A 20,311-nucleotide genomic window follows, 5' to 3' on the forward strand; every position below is an offset into this window, starting at 1 on the left:
AGGGGGCCCCCAACTTCCAGGGCTATGGGGCCAGGGACCCAGGTCCACAGCCCCCTGCCCCCAGCAGGAGGTGGCAGCTGCTGCAGTGGAGCAGATCCTGCCTGCCTACAGCAGGCTTGGGTGGGGTGGGGAGGGGAGCGACTCCCCGCTACTGTGTGCATTCCCAGGGAGACAAGGGGGACCAGTGCCCCCCAGATATGGGCACAAGGTGGGTGGGCACAGGCTGCCTGCTGTGGGCTCAGACTTCCACCATGCTGCCCTTCCCCAGGGCCTCTGGAGCCTGGCGGGTACAACCTGGCACTGAAGGGAACAGTGTGGCAGCGCAGGGATCTCCTTGCCCCTGCAAGCTCCACACTGCCCTGGCAATGTGTCCTGTGCATGCGCGATAGCAGCAGGGCAGCAGCGCGAGGTTGTGCCCCTCACTGCTGCTGCATGCACAGGGGATGCATTGCCAGGGCAGCACAGAGCTCACAGCGGCAAGGAAATCCCCGCATGCCTCGCTGTTCCCTGCCACGCCAGGTTGCACTTGCCAGGCTGCGGAAGCCCTGGGGAGGGCAGCAGAGCAAGAGCCCACAACAGGCAGCCTGTGCCTTTCCCTACCCCATGCACAGATCTGGGGGGGCATGGGTCCTCCCTGCCCCCCCAGGAGTGTGCACAGTGGTGGAGAGCTGGCTCCCCACCAGACCCAGACGAGCCACCTGCAATCCCTGCTGGGGCCCTGCGGCTGTGCATTGCAGTCCTGGGCCCAAAACCCCACGCACTGCCCAGTTGGGCAGCAGCCCTAGCCCCAGCACTGCCCAACTCTCTCCTTCCTTATGGGGGCCTTAGTCTCCCCCCACCACTTACCTGCGGGAGCTGTTCTCCAGGCTGCCTGGCAGCCATGTACATATACATATATGTGCACATGGCGCTGTCTGCCTGACCACCCTCCTCCCGCTCCCTCCCCCTTGTAGGCTGGAACTCTGCCAGCCTGCAGAGAGCTCATTTCAAAATTGTAAAATCCGCAGGTTTCTCCAGTAAAATGAGAAATCTGTGTTCTCCTCTGGTAGAGGGTAAAATCCACTGTTTTCTCCACTTTTCCATGGGAAACAGAAAACCCAGATCCCTGGTTGTTACAGTTTAGTTCCAACTTATTGGAGTGTAAGAGTAGTCACGTAAACAGTTACTATACAACGGTTGACATGCAGTCCATTTTTGCTGACACAATTTGTCCTGGATGGTAGGAGGATTACTCTAGTATGATTTTCACTTTTGTGAATGCTGATCATTAGCTAACTTTGCTATTGTTATAGCATCTGGAGCTCCCATTATGTAAGTGGTAATGAGGTGTGCTCTTTAACCAACTTCCGAAGTATTGCGAGGATATGTTCGTATTTGTACAGGTAAATCGGAAGTAAAATTTAATATGGAAATTCTGCTAGCTTCTTATAGTTCTGCCAGTTGTGCAAATATTTCAAATGTTGTGATTGGTATATTTAGGGTCCATCTCTTCCTGTGATGCATTTCTCAACGTATTTCAGTCCAGAGGTTTGAAACCAGAAGTTATCTGCCCCTGTGCTAGTTCTTCAGAGGCATTAACTGTTGCTATTCGCAGGTAATCATCCTTTGTGAGAAAGTAACTGAATATATTTCTTAAAAAAGAAATGTATGTGCTGTAAATATTGTGTACAGAGTATAGCAAGACAGAATACGGTTTTAGTTGCTTAAAGGATGTTAAAATTAATGGAAGGGTGACTGAGCTAGTTGGGCAGTATCTCCTTTAAGGCTGTGTTAGAATTCTTAAAACATGGAGTTTGTCACCTCTTTCTATAGCTTAATGATTTATAAAGATGTTCTGAGAGATGTTTTAAACAACTTGTTTAAAAATATCAAAAAAGCAAGGTCAAGTGTGTTCTTTCCTGATTTTCTGGAAAGCTGCTTGAAAGCCCTGTGGATGATTTACTGTGGTATCTTATGCAATCTTTACTTACAGAATTAAAGTTATTGAATCCTTAAGTAAAGGGTTTCTCTATCCAAAATCCTAGCTTCTCTCCTTTGAGTAGTTGTCCACATAAATATTCTCTCTTGTTTAGTGTGAGCCTTTGACCAGACCTTTGTTTTTTGTTATATTTTTTACCCATAGCATGTACTCATCTCTTCACTTGCCACCAAAAGAATAGAAGGGAGTTCCACACTTTGCACCCCTGATTCATCTTGGTTCATCTTAGCCTTCTGACTGAGACTTGTCAGCTTGGTCCCACATCCTGTTACCATTCCTCATTTAGGCCTTTTTTTGGTTGTTGTTACACTTTTTTTTCAAAGCTTTTCCTCTTCCCTGTATTTTGGAGGGGGTTTGACAAACGGAGTAGACTTTGACAAGCGTCTCTTTCTCTCCATGCCCTTAGGCTTGGGGTATTAGCACCTTTCCTACCGTTACCCGTGAAACTTTTTTTTTTTCAAATGAACCATGAGGTTCCATCATCTCTGAACCTCAGTGCATACTCTGTTCCCAGAACTCACCTGCTGGGATCTATTTTTACTGAAGCCAAAGTTTTTTAGTTACTCTAGCTGTCGCATTTTGTGAAGGTTTTATTTTAGCATCAGAACCTCTACAAACAGTGCTTTTCCTTCCTGGGGAAAGGCCTGTGTTCCCAAGGGTCACATTTGTCACTACCTCAAAGATGAGCACCAGGAAGAAAAGAGAAGTTAAGAATATTTCTCTTTGAGTCCTTAGGTATTTCTTTAGATCCCATCACCAAGACCGAAGTGACAGTGCTCTTGGTGCTGTCTCTGAAAAAAACCTGTCTCCTCAGACATCATGCCAAACAGCATCATTGTACCAGCCTACCTCCCAATGCCATGGCTGATCTTCTGCCAGGATACAGAGTAATGTTACCACCTCCGTCTCCAGTACCAGAACTTACAGTATTATAGATGCTTCAAGGTCTATACAGGAGCCATGTGAAGCATGGAAGGACCATGGCAGTGAGACAAGTCAGGTTTTGAGATGCCCCAACCCTGAAAGGACTCTATAAAGCCTTACAGACTATCAGGCATACCCAGACCAGCCCTCCCTTGGCTTCAAGCATTCCCAGCCCAGTGGAAGTTCTGCAGGGGATCACTGAGCATTGCTAGCTACATCTTCAGCATCATCTCACCCCACTGTCATGGGATGCTGGTGCTGTCCAAGGCTGTTGACATTAAGATGGGTGGGCAACATATGGCTAGCTCACAGAGCCACCTGTTTTTGCCTGTGTATGTGCCCACACTTAAGCCTCAGCAGTGAGGAGCTGTGCCAGGAATGGGCAGCTTCCAGGTGTGCCTGTGTCACCAGTGCTTCTCCCCACCCCTCCCTCCTCACCCTCCCCAGGGTTGCGGTGTGGGCACAGATTCTAGCTGGTAGAGAGCCGCACTCACACTGCAGCTGGAAGATGGGGAGGCGGGGGAAGATGGAAACAGCAGTGGTACAGGTGCAGCTTCCATCTTCTTGGCCCCATTACTGATGTGCCACCAAAAGCACTCAGACGGGAGCTGGGTTGTTCTGGCCCACCATTTATTAAGGTAGCTAGCTGCTGCATTAAGAGATGTAAAGGGTACTTGTCCCAAATGACTCCAACTTGCTTTTCAGACTGTTCAGACTTTGTCAGCTGCAGAGCCTTCCACATACCACCTCCATTTCCAAATCTTCCTCTGGTGTGAAGCATACCTACCCTGACAATCCATATGCACACCGTTTCCTTGGCCCATCATGTTTTTCGGCTCAAAGACATATTGGCACCACTGTTTGACACACTGTTTTATTGAACTCCCACGCCAGGAATATCTACAGCTGAAATGTCCTATTCCCACAGGCAGTCTTTGTGGTATCATGGCACTCTTTTATTCTCGGGTTCTGTTCGCACTCTGCCTCAAGCTCATTCCCTACCTTTCCAGTATGGCTATACACAAAAGATCAGCCAGAATAGTTTAAATGGTCTGACTAAAAGTACAGATTAGTGGGGTTCTAAGAAACATGTTTGGGGAGGGGAGAAAAATCTCCTGGACTTAGAAGAATGGCTGTGATTTACAATAGGGTCAGAAAGCAAGTCAGAACATTTCTGGCAATTTTTTTATCAAAATATGATGCATTTTCAGTGTAGTATTTTTTAACAGGGGTTTTGTTAGGAATGTTCAGAGCTCCAGAGTGGAAGCTCTGAGGGGGAAGAGTAGAAGACATGAATTGAAAACCTGGGCCCTTTGGTTGGAAAACAGTAATTTTGATATAATTCTGTTTTATGCAAACATTCAAAATTAGAACAGGTTTAGAAACCTGGAAAGTTGTTAGGAAATATAATTGTTGATCTCTAGCCAATTCTTCTATATTTTACATAAACTTAGGACTTTTTCAAATTATATTCCCAATGGGAGATTATTCTTATAATTTGAAAGGCTGGCTTCTAAATGGGCATTACCTATGGTTCTTTACTTACTTAAAACATTAGAGTGGTAGGGGGCCTGTAGCAGTTGTTCTTTCCACTTGTGTGTCTAGAATTTATACCTCCTCGTGTGTGTGTTCCTACTGGGGTGCCATTGTAATTCTTTAACACTGGTTCTGTTTCTGTTGGGAAATGAATATATAAAACCTGTTATTTCTACTGGTCTCCTTACTGATCCAGTTTTTATGGTTGAATTTGTCATGCACTTTCATCCTCAACAGAATTTCACAGTTTCTTTATTGTTTGTATTGCTATGGACTCATTCTTAGTATCGTAGTGACTTTGATTCCCTTCCCTCCCCCTTCCATATTTTAGACCTCCGGATTTAGGTGGGCCACCTCCAGGAAAAGCAGTGCTGTCTATGAATTGTTTGAGTTACAGTGTGATTAGAGTGGATACAGAAGAAAAACTGTCTGTGCTCACTGTACAAGATGTTGGTCAGGTTATGCCTGGAGGTGAGAAAACTACATTTAACATTTGTTTAATTGATAATCTACATTCCATGTAATTTATCTTGTGCAGCTTGCCTTAATCAGATAATTATAACTAGATTGTATGTGATGTTTCCTTTACAGCAGTGCAACTAGCTGTCTTAATATTTGAAACTGGATTTTAAGAACAGACTGAAAGTATAAATTATTAAGTATTAAAAACTGAACATATGAGGAAAAATATTGTCCTGTCTGCTTTTTAATTTGACCATAATTTTAGGTGTGATGGGTTGCTATTGATTCAGTCACACGCTAGTCTACAATACTAGTGAAGTGTCAGTACTAGACATTAGTTTGTATTAATTAGAACTGCATAGTTATTGCACAGCAGAACAAAAATAGGATGAGGGGAAATACGTGGAGTTGAGAGAGAGATACTGTACATCTTACCTACTTCTTATTCTTATCCCACCCATTTTTCCTCTGCTAATGGATAATATTCTTATACCATTACCTTTATGACTATCCTTTATTATGGTGGTTATTTTAATCATACTAATAAATAATTTGAGTAAACATTTAACTGGTGTAATGAACTAACCATTTAAAAACCACAGTTGTTGGTGTTTTGTCTTGTCCAACAAATCATTAACGTCTGGAGCAAATTATTTTTCACCTTGAATTTCCATCATAATAGTTGTATGCCATCCAAAATAAAAATGTTGAGAGACAGATGAAGCTCGTGTAGCCCATTCTTCTAAAAGATCCATCTCTATCTTAATCTATGATCTTTTCCAAGGCCTGCAAAAGTGATATATCTGATGCTCAGAAAATACTGGTGGGAGCAGGGATTTTAAAATTATCTTTGAAAATACATAGTTTTCACAAGTTGCTGATATTTTTAGCTTCTAGCAATGTTTCTGCATTGAAGGGGGAAAACAAACAGGATCTTTGAGTAAAAGAATCTGTGTATTCATTGCAACACTGAATTCTGCCTCTCCTAGTGTAGCCAAATATAGTATTCAAACATGGATGTCTGCAGAATCCAAAGAAAAAAATCTGTTTTGGAGGAGGAAGCATCAGGCTAGCAAGAGTGACAGATCTAGGTTACGGATAGTGGAGAAAATAGATACTCTAGCTAGATTACTGTCATTAATCTTTATAGTCTTAATGAAGTCTGCACTGGATGTAGGAAACACTTTGCTAGGAGCTTGTCACTTATCTACCTCTAAATAGGTAAGGTCAGTGACAAATTAATGATAAAAAAAATTTGGGCCATGTTCTCAAAGTACTTGAGCTTTAAGACATGGAACTAACGTTTCTTTTAGTAAGACGAATGATTGCAAATTCATAGGAAAAAAAGAGACCAAAGTCGGTATTGGGTATGAGTTGATTTTTTGCTGCATTTCTGAGACGGATATGTTACACGTGTACTGGCTACATAATGTAGATACAAATTTGTCACTTAGAAGTAAAATAACAAATATGGATATTTAATTCAAGTGGATCAGACCAACTGGACATATATGAGGATGGTTTCAGGGTTTTGGTAATATCCTGTGCAGAAAGTAACTTTGTCTTACCACTCCAAGATGAGAAATTATTCTGTCTACTCCTAATGCTGAAATATCCAAATTTAGAACCATAATGGGCCTATTACTAATTCATTACTATCTCAAAAGAAAGACATGGAAGATAAATTTGTCTGAAAAAAATCCTATATTTCCTTTGACTTGGTGATAGATCTCATCTTTCTACGACGTTTTATATTTCAGCATTAGGGTGTTCAGTATGTTTTAATACGTCCATCAGACAGTTACATAGGCTGTTTTTCTTTGTGAAAAGTTAGTGCATAGTGTATTTAAAGTGTGAAGTAATTTAGAAAATTATTTGCATATGCTCTTCTAGTCCTTCTACTTGGAGGCTTGAGGACATTGGTTTAATGGTTTTTTGGGTTAATCTTATTTGATGTCTACATTTCTAATTGTGCTGACTTGCTTCCCAGGCATCTGCTGTTCTGCTGTTTTTGCCTTATGACCATGTTGGCTGTTGTATGGTACTAATTTGTATGTTGCTGACTTCTACTGGATAGAATCAGACCCACTCAGTTGTTTGTGGGTTTGCCTTTTTAGAAATGTTGTATTGTATCCCTTCTCAAGCAAGACGTAGGAAGTCATCTTCCCGCTGTACTTGGCTTTGGTGAGGTTGCAGCTGGAGTATTGCATCCAGTTCTGGACTCCGCACTTTAGGAAGGATGTAGAGAAGCTTGAGGAGTCCAGGGGAGAGCCATGCGCATGATCAGAGGAGAAGGGAACAAGTCTTATGAGAAGGGGCTGAGAGGCATGGGACTACTCAGCCTGGAGAAGTGAAGACTTAGTGGCAGCTTATAAGTACATAAGGAGTGTGCACTAGGAGCTGGGAGAACATCTGTTCACCAGGGCACCCCAAGGGAAGACGAGGTCTGATGGTCACAAACTCTGGGAAGACTGTTTTTAAGATGGACGTAAGAAAAACTTCTTTAATTTCCAAGTTCCCAGAGTCCGGAATAGACTCCCCTCCAGAAGTGGTGCAAGCACCTACTCTGGACGCCTTTAAGATACACTTGGATGCCTATCTTGCTGGGATCATTTGAACCTAGCAAACTTCCTGCCCCTTGGGCAGGGGGCTGGACCTGATGATCCTGTGAGGTCCCTTCCAGCCCTAATGTGTATGAAATCTATTAAATTAACATATCCAGTGCTTTCATCCCTCTGATTCAGCTGGCTAATGCCAAGTTCTGTTAATTTGAGCTGGTAACAAGGCCATTGCTATGTTATGTTAGAAGAATTTGCAGTGATAGAAAAAGAAAAGATATACTATAATAAGCACTATGAGCACTACAAAAACAACTCAAGGCCAGCTAATAAAAAAAATAAAAACTTAATAAGGCTATACAAAAGTTAATAATGATTAAATAAAGCTAAATATAAACAGTACTATAATTCACCACTCTATAAGCAGATGCAACTTCAAAGCAATAAATATAACAAGCTACCCTAACACAGACAACTGCTAGAAGGATCGTCTGATACAGTCCATCATGTCTCTTCACATCATCCCAAAACAATGTAAACAAGAGGAGTTATCAAGGAAGAATTTCTATATTGAATGCTTCAAAGACCCTGCTAAAAGTGATCATCTCTAACAATGCCTCAGTGAGAAATTCACCCACCTTCCTGAAGATCTTGACATTACTGATCACCAGAACAGCCAAATCCCAGCTACGTTTCAAATCCAAGACAACCAGCACCTCCATTACTAATCTGCAGTATGCTGATGAATGTGCATGTGTCCATACAATTGAACAGCTCCAGGTTACTCTTAATTGCTTTTCTAAATCATAGAAAATGCTTGGACTCGATATCAACGTCATAAAAACCAAGATACTTTACCAAACCATCCAGCTGTTCCTCCATTTATTACAATTAGAGGACAATCCTTGGAGAACAGGAGTTATTCCTTTAACTGGATAGCCACTTTTCCCAAAAGGTAAACATAAACAAGGTTATTCAACATTGGATAAAGTCTATCTGTGTTGCCTCTCCAAAATTGTATTTTTGATGGTTGTGACATCAGGATCCAAACCAAACTTCATGTCTGTCAGGCTGTTGTCATTTCTACCTTGCTGTATGGGTGTGAAACCTGGACAACATATCAGAAATGTCTGAAAGCTTTGGAAAGCTACTATCAGAAATGTCTTTGGAAAATCCTCCATATCATTTGGAAGGCCAGAAGAATCAATGCCAGTGTTGCAGCTCAAGCAAATACCATTAGCATTGAAGCCATGTTTATGTGGTACCACTTCTGTTGGACAGGACATATCATAAGGATGCCTGACAACTAACTCCCAAAATGTATACTTCCAATTCATCAGTGATTGTGACTTGGAAAGTAAGCAAAAGAGCCTCAACAATATGTTAAAGGCCAATCTAAAGAAATGTGATATTGACACCAATACTTGGGAGACTCAAGCACTGAATCAGCCTCAATGGCACTGTGATGTCTGACAAGGGATCAGTCAATTTGAGCAAATTTTCCCAACTGTGGAGGCAGAATAGACGAGAGAGAAAAAAGGAATGAGCTGTGACCCCCACATTACCATGTCCCACTCCTTCCTGCAAGAACTGTCTGCAGTTGAAGATGCAGATCTCATATTGGCCTCCAACCATCTCCAGACTCACTCATGACTCCCCTATTTACTGGAAGACTGTCTTCCTCTTATAGGGACTGGTGCTGCTGATATATTGAGTATATGCAAGTCTTAATGCTGATGATAAAATTGTCCTATGGTTCCATAGATAGTGCCATGCATTTTGGGGAGCATAAGTCATCATGTAATTTGTTTAAGCCAAACGGGCAAGCTGATGGTAATTATTATATCTGTACGTGACCACAGATAGCACAGTCTTACTTTCTACCCACATCACATTTAAGGTGTTGCATATGATGGTGAATTAATTGAAAAATCATATTATCTGTCAGAGCAAAATACTTATTCCCCATTTAAATTTGTCTTGGCTTGTTTAATCACCTTCCATTTGTTACTTAAGAGGGTTATAAATATCAAAGTGAATTTAACCTAATACAGTAGCTTGTATGCACATGTAACTTAAAAACCCAAATGTTTGAGTTTATGGAAGACTATATCCATCCTATCTAACCCCTGTTGACTTTTTTGTGGTGGTAACTGAACTTGATCATATATCAAAAACTTTGATTACAGTGTTACCTTATTTAGGTTGTTAATAGCATATATAACATATTTACTTGAATCTGAGTCTACCCCAAATTTACGATCCCCCCCACCCCCAATAATTAGGTTCTATATATGGAAAATGTATAAATTTGTCATCATTTTCCAGGTATAGAATCTAATTATTGGAGGATTGTCTGGAATTTGTCCCCCTCCCACTGCTGTAGGAGGGAAAATAGTACCCCCGCTTCTTCCCCCTGCAGCCTTCCTTTCTTCCTCTGCCACTAGCACCCCCCAACCCCCAGCTCCCCCCAGTCCTTGTCCCTCCCCCCTACTCTCCACAATCTCTTCTCCTCCCTCCCCCCACCTATTGTCAGATGCTCCTCAGGCTCGCTTCCCTCCAGGAGCACAGCACATGCAAGCTTCACCCTTGCTGGGCTGTGCAGCAGTGTCAGTGTGGCTGATTGGATGGGCAGTCAGTGCAGCAGTGTTGACGCAGCTGGTTGGCTAGACACGGGACAGTTTCCATGTGCTCCTTGCAGGGGAGGGAATCCAACTGGAAGCCACTCTGAGCTGCACCTGACAATAAGTGGAGGAAGTGGTGGTGGGGAGGCTGCAGAAGCTGCAGAAGGCAAAGGAAAGCAGGAGGCTGCTGTGGCCATTGTCAGAGCTGGCGCAGCCACCTGCCCCTCTCTTCCCTGCCTCCTGGCTTTGTATGTGAATCTAAGACAAGGGGCTTTTTCCCATGGTGACTGGGAGAAAAAAAACTTTGTCTTAAATTCAGGTAAATAGAGTAGTTCCAAACGTTAATGGGGATAATCATTCCAGTGAATATTTTCTAAAGAAGCCAGAGGTAGATTTGAATTCATCTGTTACATCCCCTTCTGTTAGAGCCAATATTCTAGTTTGGGTAAAGGAAGGTGAGTGTGGAAAAGTTTTTGATGTTTGTATTTGCATTGTCAACACAAGTCTTAGTCTATATCTGCAGTGGACCAGGCTCAGAAGCTATATAAAAATTCAGCCTCAGGTTATCAAAATGCTTTTAAGGCTCAGGTGGACAACAGACAAGTCATAAATCTTAAGCATTTTGATCTGAAAAAAAAATCTCATTAAAAAAAAAAAAGCTTTGCAAGATTTCTGGTTTAGCTGATTTGATATGAAAACTTGTTTCATGGTGGTGTTATTATTTCATGTTAAAATTTATTTCATGGTGTTACCTGTTCAGCAACATCGGGCTCTATATATAACAGTTTAGTCGAATGTATTTCCCTGCTGATGATTCTCTTGCACTTATGTGCTTGCTCTCTCTCTCTGTTTCTTTAGCTAACGTATGTGTTGTGAAGGTAGATGGGACTCCTCATCTATGTAAGACTGATGAGGTTGGTGAAATATGTGTGAATTCTGGGGCAACTGGGACAGCATACTATGGTCTCCTTGGAATCACCAAGAATGTGTTTGAGGTTTGTGTCTTTTTGTAACTTTCATGCCATGTGAAATATTTGCTAAAAGACATTTTGATTTTTTCAGTTGTGCAGGTGAGCAGAATAGTGTCAGTTTCTTCCTGTGGGCATGCTCCAGTTTCTTCTTCAAATTTCTGGGTTTCTATGTGTCTGTTTGTTTATTTGTTTTGGGCTAGGGGTAATATTAATGAAAGCTAAAGCAAAATACACCTCCCTTCACTCCAGTAGCATGTTACTATTGAAATATGTTTTTCCTTTAACCAATGAAATAGCATTAGTATCTTTTCTTATATTTCATGTTCTAGAATGATGCTCGTGTGTGTTCATCTTAGCTCTGTTAACAAACTACTGCTATGAAAAGTTACATAAAGAATTTCAGGTACATTAGTGTATAACTCTGGTGACTATTCACGTAGATTTCAGTGTGGTCCAACTGCTTGGAAAAGGTTCAAGAGAGGATGAAATGAGAATAGCAGAAAAAACCCACTGTGCAGGTGTGGCTGTAGAGAACACAGCTAGGAGTGGTGGCCACAAGCTTTAATTGGGGAAATTTAAGTTGAAGATTAAACGGAACTTTCTGACTATGAGGGTTGTCAAGCACTGTAAGAGGCTACCTAGAGAAACTGTGAAATCTCCATCCCTGGATATTTTCAAGAGCAGGTTGGATAGACACTTGACTGAGATGATTTAGCCAAGAATGATCCCTGCCTTGAGAAGGGGGCTTGACTAGATGACCTTGAGAGGTCCCTTTGAGCCTTACTTTCTTAAGATCCTATGATGGGAGGTTACCATCAGGATCAGGGAAGGTTTAATGATTCAATTTGTTTCTTTTATACAGTAAATAGTAAATCAGCTTTGGTGAGTATCTTGATACCTTATCTTTATTTTTGTCAGACCATTCCAGTGACAGCTACAGGAGTGGTTGTTTCAGATCAACCCTTTACAAGAACAGGATTGCTTGGCTTTGTTGGTCTTGTAAGTATGAAAGGGCAGTCTTACTCCAGCCACCTCAAGAAGTAGAACCACTCAATTAATATAGTACAGTGTAGAGTAAGTAGGAGGACTGGAAAAAGAATAAGTGCAGAGCAGTATAACTTTGTATGACAGTTTGCAGAATAAATTAAACTAGGGGTGGAATAACGGGTGTTAACACTTCATTTCCAAAGGGGGGTGCCTTCTCACTTAAAAGCCAGAAAGCAGGATCATATCTCAAGTCTATTGAGATGAAGAATGCAGAAGTATTGAATAATGCAGCCTGGTGTTGGCAGTTGTCTTCCCCCTTCCATGTGAGAGCAACTATATTGAACAAAATTCTCCATCAGAATGTTGGCCTCATATAAATCTATCCAGTATCATTACTTTATCTGTAGGATAACTGTATTGACCCGAATCCAAGATTACTTCAAATTTAAGATGATATAATTTTCCATGTATAGAATCTCATTAGTGGGAGGTCATCTTAAATTCATCCCCCAACTGCTGTGGTGGAAAAACAGCAGTGAGGGGCCAGATGCCTGTCCCCCACCATGCACCACCCCCACCCCACCGCTCCCACCTGCAGCCTCCTCCCCCTCCCCCTCCCTTGTCTTCTGTTGCAGCTGTGCTCTGGATCTTGGCAATCAGTAGCAGCCATGGCCCATCCAGGCCCAGCCCAGCCAGGGAGAAGTGGCAGCATCTCCTGGTTGGGCCAGGTCAGAGCTGGAGGGACTAGAGCAAGGGGAAGCTGGGGGGCAGAGGATCCTGGCAGCAGGGGGAGAAAGAGGTTGAAGGAGGTGCAGGTACAGGCATGGAGGGCAAGGCGTGTGGTATGCAGGCTGTAGGTTTCCCCTTCTCCCTGCAGTCCCCCTGCCCTCCCTCCAGCAGTGTGGCCCCTGCCAAGCAAACTGTTCCAGCCTAGGGGAGGCTGAGGCTCTGTTCTGGCTTCAGCCCCAAGTCTAGGGCCACTGACCAGCTGCCTTCCCCAAGCTGGTACTTGAATCTAAGACGCCCCACCCCTGTCATGGTGACTGAGGACAGGGAAAAAACCCCTCATCTTAGATTTGAGTTAAAACAGTATTTTTATATTGCCAGGACTTATGGCTTTGCATTTTGGTTTGCTTGCTTGTTTGTTTCAAATTCTGTCATCTTTTCAGGACAATTTGGTGTTTGTGGTAGGAAAACTGGATGGTCTGATGACAGTGAGTGGCCGCAGACACAGTGCAGATGATGTAGTAGCCACAGCACTGGCAGTAGAACCAATGAAGTTTGTTTACAGAGGAAGGTAAATACATTGAGACTTATTTCCCAGCATCTGCTCCTCAGATATTTCATAAATTTTCAAAGTCAGAAGTTTTGCACAGGAATTTCTAGATGTATGTTTTGAAGGAAAAATGCTGGTGGGCTAGTGTTTTGAATATGAAAATGGGACTTTCCCTGATAACCTAAAAAAAAAAAAAATATGAACATTTAAAAGTATGAAATTTAATTTATTTAAAACAGATTCAAAATAGCTTTAAAGTACCTTAATGTAATAAAATCATTAATCTTGGTGGCTGTGGGTAGGTTTCTATTAAAACCTCATTTTCAAAATTTCTCCTTACAGTTTTTCATCTTTTTTTATTTATTTCTATTTTTAAAAATAAGAACAAATACCTGTCCGGAGCCCTAAGCACCTTAACATAAGTTGTAAAACAGAAATAAAATTAAACAGCAACTCTCCCCAAAAGTTAGAGAACATGAGCATATGATGCATTCATTGTCCTCACACAGATCCAGCCTTCTGCCTCCCTTTAGGGCAGCCTGTGCTGATAGGTGGACTTTTCAGTGTATCCTAAAGAAGAAACAAGGGATTGTTTGAAACTGCTGAAGGACCCCTCAAAGACCATTCTGTACCTCCATCCTTATGGCCCTTAAATTAATCTCAAGTCTCTGTGCTAACTGCAGCTGTGGCAGTGGCATGTGGAACTGTTGCTTGCTTGCAGAAGCAAAATGCATAGTTTCTTCTTGATTTTTTTTTTTACTACTTTCAGTTCATATACTGTTTGTAAAAATTAGCATATTCCTGGCTGAGGAGTTACTAGTTTTATATTGGAAAGACAGATAGTCGTAGCTATTTTAACTTTTAAAAAGTGATTTGTAACAGTCTAGATATTGCCAGACAAGCCATCCAGGAATTTGCCATTGTTATTTATCTTCTTTCAAAAGTGAACCGGTAGCTAGATGTTTCAAGTGAGAATTAATATGCATGACAGTTACAGGTAAAGTTTGCACAGCTCCTGCATGTTTTGAACCTGTCTGTGATAGCACACTTACCACTTCAGCAATTGCAAATTCACTCAAGTATGTGTGAGAGAGAGAGATATTAAAATCAGACTTGCTCTTGTCCTAAACTTGTGAGTGATTTTGTGGTAACCTGGCACGAATAATGCTTGTATATGTGGAAAACATAGTATCTCTGGGAGTTGCAGTCATTTCCATATTATGATAAAACCATGCTATGTTCATCTTTGTTGCATCTTTTTCAGTCCTATCATTCTTCTGTCCTTTGTGTTTTTAGGATAGCAGTGTTTTCTGTGACCGTTTTGCATGATGATCGAATAGTGCTTGTGGCAGAACAGCGCCCCGATGCATCAGAGGAGGATAGTTTTCAGTGGATGAGCAGGGTTCTACAGGTAGTCAGATCTGTCCTTTCTCTTTCCAGATGAATAAGGCCCATTGTATCAAATGAGAACCACAGAGCGTCCACTCCCATATAAGAAAACTTCCATTCAAATGACATAAAGCTCTGATAAGCTCATTTCTGAATATATTTGGGGGATCTTAGCTAATGGCATTTTTTAAGTCCAGTTTATTTTTGGAAGACGAGTTCTGTAGTTCATGTTGATAAATCCCTGCAGGTGACAGCTCATTTTTTTAATACTTTTGTCTTGATTTATGTTACTGTCCTTCAGTCTAGTTGGTTCTGAAAACATTTTGTTGAGCTTATAAAGTATCAGAAACAGACCTCTCCTTCAGAATGTTCTGCAGCCAGTTGGTAGTAAATTGGTTGCTTCATCCTATTACATGAAATTTCTTAACACTGGCAGATGTGGTTTCTGTGATTCAGGAGTGGTCTTTGCCTACCCTGACCACCCCTAAGTCAGCAGCTACTTTAGGTAACCTTGCCTATTATTAGTCAGGGAAACATGAAGTAGCTCTGTCACTCCTGAAGGGGGTGTAGGACACAAAAGATAAACGAGGAGACATGGCAGAAGGATCAGAAAATGAGAAGGGAGGAAGGAAAGAACTAAGAAGGACAATTTAAGTGGAAATGCTGCTTAAGCCTCAGAAGAAGGCTGTTTAAGGAAGACTTGGTGGTCTCTACCAAAATTCGTGCTTTCTAAATCATCTTTTTACAAGTATACACAATAAGGATGCCTTTCATAGAAATAAATTTGACCTGCATCTGTTATAGATTTTTTTTCTCAGACTGGAGCAGATATTGATTGTAAAGCAGCAAAATGTTTCCCCCTCTCCTTCTCCATGGCTTATGTTCTGCTGTATTTTTGTGGCTGTACTGTACATGCTAAACCTGTTGTGATGTAATTCTGGTCTTTGAGACCTTTCTGCACTTCACCCACTTTTTAGGAACTTCCCTTATCACTGGTGTGCTGGTCACCTTGAGCTAGATTGCAAAAGCAAAAATCTGGATCTTGTTTCTGCTCCCATTGAAGTCATGGCATGAACTCCTATGAGTTCAGTGAATGCAGAATTGCACCCTTTACTTGCATCATGATTTACTAGTAAAGATCTGATGTTATAAATTACTTGCATTTTGAGTGTCTGTTCTGTCTAAATTCTACATTTATACAAGTGTCTTATTTTTTTCTTTCCCTCAAGGCAATTGACAGCATTCACCAAGTGGGTGTGTATTGTCTTGCCTTAGTGCCTGCTAACACTTTGCCAAAGGCTCCACTTGGAGGAATTCATATATCAGAAACCAAACAGCGTTTTCTAGAGGGTGCTCTGCATCCTTGCAATGTTTTAATGTGTCCACATACTTGTGTTACCAACTTGCCTAAACCTCGACAAAAGCAGCCAGGTGAGTTGAGCATAATACGTAGCTTAGTTTTTGTGTTTGTCTCTCTAAGGATGCATCTACACTGCAGTCCAAAGGTGTGATTGCATGTTGTACAGAACTTTACAGTATAGTACTTGTACGGTACGTTTAAACTAGTACTTTAAACTTGGTTACTGCTTGGCAATATAGTCATGGTAGCATAGACATTAGCGCAGACTGCCAAATCTACCCACTGTCCTATATCAGTATTTGTACCACACTAAGTTCCATGTAGCCATAGCTGTATTGTTAGTGGTACCTATGTTACCTAGTTTAAAGCTGACTTGGGTGTGTTCATGTCAGCTGCAGTCATGCCTTGGAGTTTGTTGCTTTGCAATCCAAAATTTGCTACCTCAGAAACAAGCCATAAATATGGAAATGTTACCAGGTTGTATTTTTTCCTGTCTGATAAGATGTTTGAGTTCAACCCTTTACATTTTTGAAGTGATATTGTATGCATTCCTTATGGTAATGTATGTGCTCAATTGTCAATCTGAATGGCTTCATTAAGTTGGTTTTCTCTACTATTTTGCTGACCTCAGATGTTGGTCCAGCTTCAATGATTGTAGGCAACCTTGTTGCTGGAAAGAGAATTGCACAAGCCTCGGGGAGAGATGTTACCCAGTTGGAGGATAATGACCAGGCAAGAAAGGTAACACTGAGCTTTTCTGACTGTGTCCAATATCTCATTCAGACTGCTCGCGATGGGTCAGCAGTTATGGTACCTTGCTGAAGCTGAGCATTATGCAGTGGTGGCCAACCTTTTTGGCAGCTGTGCCACAAGTCCAAAGTATGAGAGTACCACTGTAATTAGCCACTGCCATCACCCAGTGCCACCAAATGCCATTGCTACCAGAACATGGAAACTGAATTTGGTGGCATCTACCCCCATAGCTCCTGCAGGGCCAAACGTTTGAACCAGCACTGGCCCCCATTTCCCACGTCATGTGCCAAGCATACTGGCTGCCTGTGCCAGTTGTAGCATGCATGCCACAGATTGGTCAGCACTAGTGTAGGGTATTTTAAGTGAATTTGAAACTTTTCTGCTATCTTTCCTTTGTTTCAGTTTCTGTACTTAGCAGATGTTCTGCAGTGGCGAGCCCAGACAACTCCAGATCACCCCCTCTTCCTACTGCTGAATTCCAAGGTAAGATGCACCTTAAGTCTCATTTTCAGACACAGTAAATGGACCATTTATATTTTGGAGAAAGAAAATAGGAAAATAACAGGCTCTGTACTACACCTGAAAATATGCCAAGCTGTTTGATGATGGAGCAACCTCTCGTGATGGCAGGTAGCGAGGATATTAACTGCTTCAACTATCCTTACTTCTGCTTAGTCTCTAGAAGCTTAGTCTGCATTCTGTCTAGATTAAAAAAGCTGTAGCAGGTGCATTTCTTTCCATATTGAGCTGCTCCCAGATTTGGAGGTCCACATTGTGCTGGAGGTTCTGTGGAAGCCTCAGTTCCCCTCCATACCCTTGAGCATAGGAGTACCAGAATGCTGAACTTGGAGAATCTCCTCAACAGGGGACCAAGAGTGATGACAGGAAGATGATTAAAGGAGAAAAGAAAGACTACCATGAATCCAGTGAAGTCCTCTTCCAGTCTTGCTGGATCCATGATCGCTCTGACCAGTGGTGCCCGTCTCTAATAACCCACTGAGTTTTGCTTCCTTTAGGGATGCTGCTCTTGATTACTGGAACATGTTCAAGTAAATATTTCAGAGCTCTGGGGTCTGCTTGACACTACCACAACTCATAGCAAGGTAGTGATCAGCTATCTCAGTAAGCAGGCTCGCATCCATGCTTTTGGAAAGCAGTGGTTATATAGCAGCTGATTCCAGATGTGTTCTGTAATCCTCTACATCTTGTTGACAAATACAATGTCTGCAGACAAGTTAAGCTGCAGAGCAGAAGACCTGTCCAAGTGGGCCCTTACTAATCTGTGGTTCAGTAGGTAAGCTATCTTTGGGTCTCTTGTAGCAAAAAATTCTATCAGCTTGTCCTTACTGGCCCTTTACAGCAGGAATGGATAGAAATGTATTGGTTTGGAATAAGTCTGTCTTATGTGCTTTTCTATTGAGGTTTATTACTTCCGGTGGGGGGGTTAGAAGTATCAGGTAGGACAAAACTGGATGTTGACTTGATGAAAATCTCTGTATCACAGAACAGTTGCTACGGATATTTTACTATGTGTTCGTATAGTTCCTAAACATGGTCCAGGTATTCAAAAAAAAGATCATTGCTGCTGCTAGTCTAAATAACTCTGTTTAAGGACAAAAAATGTTAAGATAAAGGGGAATAACAAGTCATCTGGATAAGTTGTAGGCAACAGGGTAAAAGTCACACTATTGGAGGGACTTATATTGACAGCAAGATGCTTGTAAATTAATTGATGGATGCAGCTGAATCTGCTCTTGTCCTGTACTCCAATCCAAATGTCACAGTACATTTGCTACTTCTGTACAATGTTCAGCATGCCTCCAGAGGTTCTTACTGCCATCAGAGAACTCCACCATGTTAATGTTCCTCCCTGAAGTAAAGTTCAGTGAAAATGAAACTTAACGGCCACATTCATGAGCAAGGTCTCCTAGGGATATTTCTGGCTAGCAAGGAAAATGTACCCAGTCTGTTAAGGTCTGGAATTATTGTCCAAGATAGAAAAATAAAGAAAACATTTAAAGAAATGGGATTTTAAATAATTGGGAACAAAATGCAGGATGTAGTTATGAGAAATGTGAGGTAAGTACTAAAACAAGAATAAAACAAAGTCTTGATTAACTTGGTTAAAATTGTGGGAAGAAACTTAATTATAAAGGTAAGGGGCCTTTAAATAGTGTCCTGATAAGAATAATTGGTCTTCAGACACTGAGGAAACAAGAGGCAGGTGCAGGGAAAATCAAAGGTTATATCAGAGAGATTCTAGATGCATATTGTTGGCTGTAGAGGTTTGTCCATATTGTGCCCACCAAGGTTTGCTTCAGCATGGTGCTGCATATGGTATGATGCTCAACTGCCTGCTGATGTAATGAATCTATATTTATTGATTTAAAAAGCTGCTGTCATTGCCTCGATTTCAAACAAAATGACTTTTAAGCTGTTTTGTTTGTAAAAACAAATTCACCTAGACCCTATGCTGAATTGTCTGATGTTTGTAATGACAAAGACGCAATAGTTTGATGTGTGTGTTTTAAGAGGGGGTGAAGTAGTTAGCCTGGTTTCTGAGATGCTGAAGTAGGAGGTTGTTGTTCCATTGAATCTTGAATTCTGTCGGTTCCAATGCTAAAAGTGAAAATGTAGTGAAATACAGCTAAGGAAATTCATTTTACTCGATTTCAAAATATATTTTCTGCAAAGTTTTCCTAAGTCACTTCTATACTGCACAGGGCACAGTAGCCAGTACTGCATCATGCATACAGCTGCACAAGAAAGCTGAGCGAGTGGCAGCAGCACTGACTGAGAAGGGGCGACTGAATGTTGGAGATCATGTAGCTCTAGTTTATCCACCAGGTAAGTAAGTGGAGACAGCAGAAACTATAAAGTCCTTGGCTATGCAGAAAGAAACAGAATCATTGCCTGATTAGAATAGTCAAGCATCTGCTTAATTTGGTAATTTATCCCTGGCAGTGACTGACCAAGGCAGTGTTAAGTGACAAACACCTTTCCCCTTAATGCTTTTTCCTCAGTAAGCTGCTTGTGAATTTCACAAACGTACCTGGAGATTTGTACAATACTAAACTATTGAAATGGAAGTGGGAAATGCATCCATATCACATTAAAGTTGCCAGATTCTCAGCCCCACAAAAAAGATACAGCGGAGGGAGTGGCAGTGTTTGTAAGTGTATAATAAGGAAATGGCAGGAGTGTAATTTTCTGGTGATTGAATAGTTTACAGCTTCTGTAATGCTAGCTGAAGGAAGACGAACACATACTCTTCTGAAAACATGCCCGCTTCATAACCTTCTCAAACTGCATGGCTGTATAGTAAGAATTTCAGTAGAACTTCTCCTTTGAAGATGTTATATCTTTCTAAAACATGCTAAGATCTTGTCATAGAGGTTTTCAGATTTAAGGATTAGCCACTACCAGAGATGGGACACAAAGTTATATGGACCTTTATGCAAGGTTCAAATTACATTTTGAATTTGGGGGGGGG

General features: G+C 41.6%; 1 protein-coding gene across 3 annotated transcripts in view; it reads left to right on the top strand.

The window, feature by feature from the left end:
- The window catches only part of DIP2A (disco interacting protein 2 homolog A), a 131,041-nt gene that overhangs the window by 84,656 nt on the left and 26,074 nt on the right, over positions 1–20,311 (top strand). For all 3 annotated transcript variants that reach the window (XM_019554131.1, XM_019554130.1, XM_019554132.1), the window contains 10 exons: positions 1,480–1,594; positions 4,770–4,909; positions 10,941–11,077; positions 11,972–12,052; positions 13,210–13,337; positions 14,613–14,727; positions 15,935–16,136; positions 16,697–16,806; positions 17,221–17,301; positions 19,542–19,665. In XM_019554131.1, coding sequence (XP_019409676.1) covers positions 1,480–1,594; positions 4,770–4,909; positions 10,941–11,077; positions 11,972–12,052; positions 13,210–13,337; positions 14,613–14,727; positions 15,935–16,136; positions 16,697–16,806; positions 17,221–17,301; positions 19,542–19,665 — 1,233 coding nt within the window. The remainder of the gene's footprint in view (positions 1–1,479; positions 1,595–4,769; positions 4,910–10,940; positions 11,078–11,971; positions 12,053–13,209; positions 13,338–14,612; positions 14,728–15,934; positions 16,137–16,696; positions 16,807–17,220; positions 17,302–19,541; positions 19,666–20,311) is intronic.

The sequence above is a fragment of the Crocodylus porosus genome, unplaced genomic scaffold (assembly GCF_001723895.1).
Source record: "Crocodylus porosus isolate Cpor-Errol unplaced genomic scaffold, CroPor_comp1, whole genome shotgun sequence".
NCBI lineage: Eukaryota > Metazoa > Chordata > Crocodylia > Crocodylidae > Crocodylus > Crocodylus porosus.